Genomic DNA, 6158 nt, shown 5'->3' with positions numbered 1-6158 from the left:
ATATATATTTTGTATTATATACAATATATATATTATATATATTTTTGTTTTGTTTTGTTTGGTAGAGAGGCGGTTTCGTCATGTTGCTCACGCTGGTCTCGAACTCCTGGGCAATTCACCTGCCTCGGCCTCCCAAAATGCTGGCATTACAGGCGTGAGCCACTGCCCTTATAAAGTAAGACATCACCCTCTTCCCTCCAGGAGAACATCTTGCTGTAGAGAGAAAAATAAGAGAAAAGGACAATCCTAGCAATGTGTACTGAGCACTATTTAATAAGTACATACAAGAAGTATCTAGAAACTTTTGCAGGTGCACCGTGGGAAAAACAGATCCCTCTGGCTAGGAAGTAAAGAAAGCTTGGCTGGGCACGGTAGCTCACGCCTGTAATCCCAGCACTTTGGGAGGCCGAAGCAGGTGGATCACGAGGTCAGGAGATAGAGGCCATCCTGGACAATATGGCGAAACTCTGTCTATACTAAAATACTAAAAATTAGCCAGGCATGGTGGTGGGTGCCTGTAGTCCCAGCTATTTGGGAGGCTGGGGCAGGGGAATCGCTTGAACCCGGGAGGCGGAGGTTGCAGTGAGCCGAGATTGCACCACTGCACTCCAGCTTGGCAACAGAGCAAGACTCCATCTCAAAAAAAAAAAAAAAAAAAAGCTTTATCATGAAAACATGTGAGCTAACCATTAAATTATCTGGACTTGGCAAAACATTGTTAATGGTTGAAGTTGGGTGATGAATAAATGGGAGGTTTTCGTACTATTTCACTACTTTTGCATGTATGAAAATTTCCTTAACAAAATTTTTAGAAAGTGACTTGGGAGGACAGCAACATTTCAGGGAGAAGGAATAGCATATGCAAAGGTGGAGGCACAAAACTTCCTTTTTTTAAAGAAGGAAACTAACTGAAATATAAACAAGCTATGCTTACTTGAGGTCAGAGGTGAGGGCTGGAAAGGAATAGAACTTAAGGAAATCTGTTTTTACTTCTCTCCCAGATACAGAACTTCAAACTGCTTATGGTTGAGACATTCACGAAAAATTAGCCATATATTAAGTCTAAGAGATAAAATTATTACAAATGCTCAAAATGTAGTCTTGTAGTACACACCATTAATCACAAAGTGTATCTACTACAGCACACTTCCAAGTCCATTTTCAATTATTCAATAAATATTTGAGCTTATACCTCATAAGAAACTTGTTTAAAATCAACTGGCTTCAAATTCTTCAATAAATGATAGAGAAAACAATTTCAAGAATGCCAGAATTTAAACATGAGCTTATTCTGAAATTTCCTGTTACTTCACCAGGTACACTTCTTTTCTATCTAAAATGCCAAAGGCTAACACTTCAGGGCTAGGACCTCCCTCGTTCTGGCTTTCTCTGTGTCCCATAGCCCTATTTTCCAAACAATGAATATTTTAGTATATAGTGTTACAATACTTTAACACTAGACCAGTAGAAGCCGTGGCTAGAAAGCAATGAGACTGTTATCAGATACAGTCACTCAGAGCGAGGGAGAGGGGCACCCCCAAGTTCCAAATGACACAGGGGGAATCAGCATCTCAGAAGTCCAGCCCCGGTAATGTAAAAAGAAACATGAATATTCTCCCATGCAGACTGCGAATTATTGCCTCACCAGGAATCAAGGAACAGAGTACCTCGACAAGGTAGGTAGGGAGGGGAGTGACATACTCAGTCATCCCCATATTGTTTCTCTTAGTAAAGTAGCTTCTGAGAACAAAATGCACTACTTGGACAGGCCCTCTTTGCTTCGAAGTATTATACTACATTTTGGCCTAAGTGGTCTTGTATCGTAAGTGTTAGTTACATGTCTCCCCAAGTTGGCAGAGACTCTACATTGCTATGGTATTGAAGCTACACTTTTGAAAGTCATCAACAAAACTATAATAAACAAAACTAATGGCCTTTGTCCAGTACTTATTCTGATTAGAATCTGATATTACTGATCATGTTGCCCTTTTCCTCATCACTGTACCATACGTTTTTCATTATCTGTGCTTCAAGTTTTTTGTGATACCATAAACATCTTAAGGGCAGATGCTGTGTTAGACAAGAAACATTTAAGAGTCTAGCGCTTGGCAGGTAATAGGAAAACAAAAGGCAAATGACACTGGCCCCTGTCATTTATTCCTTTTATATGTCCACCAAAGCCTTTTACACTGCAGGTGTCAGTAAATCTCTTAACCAATTTAAGACAGGTTAAATGATTTAAGTAGTTTACAATAAAATGTTTTACACTAATCTGAGAAGTCTGTGCAAAGAACAGCTATGGCATCTTTTTAAAATTGTGAAACTAAAGCATGGTCTTCAGAGATATGTGAACCCTTCTCATAATAAGGGCTTACAGTAGAGAACAGATGTAAACTCCTCACTCCCTACTTTGAAAGAATAAACGCCCCTACTGAAGTTTTTCTCTCTGCATTTTGAGTTTCCTGTTTGTAGTTCCCACTTTATCCTGCTATTCTATTCATTTTCCAGCTGAACCCACAGCATCAAAACATCTGCCTGAGAAAAAACTGAAAAGAAATACAGCCAATTACATTCGGATGGTTGAAATAGAAATGGTGGTATTCTCTTCTTGAGGAGTTAGGAATTCTTTGTTCTGTGAGTGGAGGGAAGGATCTGACAAGAAACAGGAAGACTAAGACTGCAAGCGAGAGAGCCAGGCCCATGGATTCTCTTAGTTAAATAGGAAAGAAAGTCATCTTCTGGGGGCGAGGAAGACGGAATTGAGTAAGAGGCTTGAGGATCCTCAAGGTATGAATTATTCATTTAGGGAAATAGAAGGCAGAGCTAAGGACAAACAAAAGAAATTAGACCCAGCCCCTCAGCAAAATGGAGAAGATATAAAAGGAAGTTGGAAACATAATGCAGCTGATGGTCATTAACTATATTCAGTTAAAGTTGTTTAGTATCGTTTAGTATTCCAAATCAGTTAAAATACAGAACGAAAGAGTCTCTGAGAGAAAATGTGATATAGTTCTATCAATAAAGCGGTATTTCTGAATATAAAAGTATAGGAAACATGAACATAAACTCAGCACAAGCAAACCTACACATTCGTGTAGTTTTTTAAACGTACATCAGAAACAAGACGGTAAAAAACAACAGGGCAGGTAGGAGTCAAGTGGAGTCAGGTGGTCCTCCGGAGGTGGGCCATGAAACAGTATCTGCCTCATTTAAGATGATTCTCATCTGGCGTTTTTCCAAATGCTTACTAATGATTTCAAGACAATGAGTGGGGAGAAGCAGCAAGTCCAGAGAAAACAGATTGTGTCTGGGATAACTCTTCTCCTCTTTTACAGTTAAGTATCAAAAACTGCACAGTATCACCAACGTCACCCACACAACCACATTCACAAAGTCATTAAAGAAAGGGGCCAAGTCGACCATGTAGGAAGTTTGTCACAGCCTCGGAAAAGTCATAATAACCTAAAACTACCTAAACTGAATCCCATATTTGGAAGCCACGGAGAGGTTAGGTTTAACGTGCATGGATACTATAAATGGTGAATTAAAAAAGAAAAATCACAAACGTATTACTAGTGAATCACCAGGCAACAACAGTGTCAACTTGGTTAGGGCAAAATCACACGTATCTTGGAACCCAGGAAATATCAGCGTAGGTGGCCGAGATGGAGAGGGCTCTCAATAAAGGTCTGTAAAAACAGCGGATCGGCTACGAAAAGCACCTACTGCGCAGGGAGGAGGCTGCACCAGGACAAAAGCTAGCTGGTCAGGCGTCAACTCAGGCATAAGCTATCGCCCCCAGGCGATTCTGGAGACGCAAGAGAGGCGCTGAAACAAAACAAAGTCCAAAAAACACGGACAACGGGGTTACCGCAGGATCTTTCGCTTTCCCAACGGGAAGACCAATGGCGAAACTAGGCTGCATTTATCAAGGTCCGCTCCTAATTATTTCATTAGGGGAAAAAATTCCAGGGAGCACTGGATAGGAGCAAAGGAGGGACTGCCTTTCAGATCGCAGAAATACAACAAGAGCCAAAACAGAGGAATTCCCACCAAATCCTAGCACCCTCGTCCCTTCGCCTGCAACGCCTCTGCTCTCTCAAGCCCGCTTTTCTCCTCAGATTCTTGCCAAAGAACAATCTCCCCATGCTTACCACCGCCCCCCGCCCCCCACTCCGATTCCTGCACAAGGTTAATTTCCCAAAGTCCCTGGATTTCATGCTGAGTTGGCGCGCCCTAAAAAGCTGCGTCCCTCCAAGTCCCCGCCCCACCCAACACCCCGTTTCCAGTCCCACCCCCTCCGCACCAGGCCCCGCTCCCCAGGCCCCCCAGACATGCGCGCCACGCCCGCCCGCCTTACCATGTACCAGGTCCCCAGGATGATTGTCCCAGTGCGGACATGGCAACAGCCGCAGCACCGGGTGCTGTAGAACCGGTCACTGCGGCTCCGTTTAAAAGTCATGGACACCATCGTAACAGGCGGGCCTCTTTCTTGGCCGGGCCCCTGACAAACGTTCTCCACCCGCAGGCAAACTCAAACGGCTCTTTCACGGCCTCCAAAACCCAACGACGCGTCTTCAAGCCAGCCCCCGGCTCAGGCCCCTGCCAGTTTTTTCGCGCCTGCGCACTGAGCGCAGCGACTTCGGTTACCCACCCCTCTTCCTCCACACAGGCCAATGGGGAGCGGAAGGCTGGATGGGCCGGACTTCTGATTGGAAAAACTTAGAGATTGACAAGACCTCACGCCCAATTAGAAGTGCAACTCGCCTCAGCGAGTCTCCGCCTGTTACGAGAGGGCAAGGGCTGGCTCTTGGGCCTAGGATAGATGCGGATAGGTATAGCCTCGTAGTTCACTATCCCCGAGATGGGACCCGCAAGAAAAGAGGCATTTAATGGGAAAAGGGAGACACGAGACAGCGCGGATGGCAAAAAGCGGGCACAAGGGGCTTTTCTGAGCAATGTGTGCCACGTACTGCTTGGGAAGCGTCACAGGCTGATAACGTGACCTTTGCGCGCAGCTCGATTATTGCGCGGGTTGGGGGCGGGGCCTGCGAAGAAGGGACGGGGCCAAGCCCAGCCTGGAGAGGTCCTCGGTCCTGTGGCGGAAATGGGAGGCTGCTTGGAGGAGTGGAGGGACTGGATTAACACCCTCCCTTCCCTCCGAAGCCTCCTTGGTGGGGGCGAAGAAAGACCATCCAACCCTGCCAAAGGCAAAAAGATTAAAGATACATGAAAACAAAATAATGTGGAAGAACTGCTTAGCTGCCGGATTTTTAGAGATGAGTGATTTTTTTGTAGGGAAAAATTATGAAACACGTTGAAATGGACAAAAAAATTACTGAATGTCTTCAATGAAAAAACAGCCATAGTTTGGCACACCGAATCGAGCATTCTGTTACTAGGGGGGCTGTCCACCTTTCTTTGAGGTGCTTTGCAGAACTCTGTAAGACCCCCTCCACTGGACTTGATATTGTATCTTACCCCTCCTTGGGAAAAGCCATTTTGCATCGATTTGTAAATTCATTCCCCAGTCCTGATGCAACAATATAGTTGGGTGCTTTGAATTCTGCTTAGAGCTGGTTCTAACGGCTTACTGGTCCTCTGGTTAATGAGTAAATAAATTTTTTACACGTGTTCGTTTTGCATTTGTTTAAGACCTGTGACTTTACCTTTAAAAAATGTATTTATCATTTAATGCTTTGGTAAACACTTCTTTTCAGAGAATAGAAAGGGCTTCCCTTCTGCCAGGGCATATTCTTAGCCAGAGACCACAGTGAATTCAGAGTAAAGGTTATTTCTTTGGCATGACTTCTTTGAACACTGCCTGAAATTATGTATGTATTTGTTGATTATCTCCCCAATAAAATACAAATTTTAGGAGAGCAGAGACTATTTGTTCACCACGGAAGGAGTTGTCCATGGAGCTTACTGTCAAACCATCTGGGAAGCAGTAGTTAATCCAGCCCACGCTAAAGGATGGGGTGTGGCTGGCTGTTTAACTCAATGAATTATGACATTTCTCTACTTACATAGGGAGTAGATTATCTTAACCCCGCCTCACAATTACATATCCCTTATTTTGTTCTAGGCACAGATCCAGTCACTTTATTTTGAATCATTTCATCCCTACAACTCACTCAGGTACTTTTATGTTGTTT

The 6158-nt window shown here is 43.9% G+C and overlaps 1 protein-coding gene across 3 annotated transcripts in view; it reads right to left on the bottom strand.

Moving 5' to 3' along the window:
• LAPTM4A (lysosomal protein transmembrane 4 alpha) overlaps positions 1-5005 on the bottom strand; it is a 19115-nt gene extending 14110 nt beyond the window's left edge. Inside the window, exon 1 of one of the 3 annotated variants that reach the window (XM_011971413.1) lies at positions 4361-5005. In XM_011971413.1, coding sequence (XP_011826803.1) covers positions 4361-4471 — 111 coding nt within the window. In that variant the 5' untranslated portion in view covers positions 4472-5005. The remainder of the gene's footprint in view (positions 1-4360) is intronic. The other 2 variants (XM_011971414.1, XM_011971415.1) reach the window with 2 other exon arrangements.
• Positions 5006-6158: the final 1153 nt, after the last annotated feature.

The sequence above is a fragment of the Mandrillus leucophaeus genome, unplaced genomic scaffold (assembly GCF_000951045.1).
Source record: "Mandrillus leucophaeus isolate KB7577 unplaced genomic scaffold, Mleu.le_1.0 Scaffold122, whole genome shotgun sequence".
NCBI classification, from domain to species: Eukaryota; Metazoa; Chordata; class Mammalia; order Primates; family Cercopithecidae; genus Mandrillus; species Mandrillus leucophaeus.
This window is presented reverse-complemented; position numbering and strand designations above follow the sequence as displayed.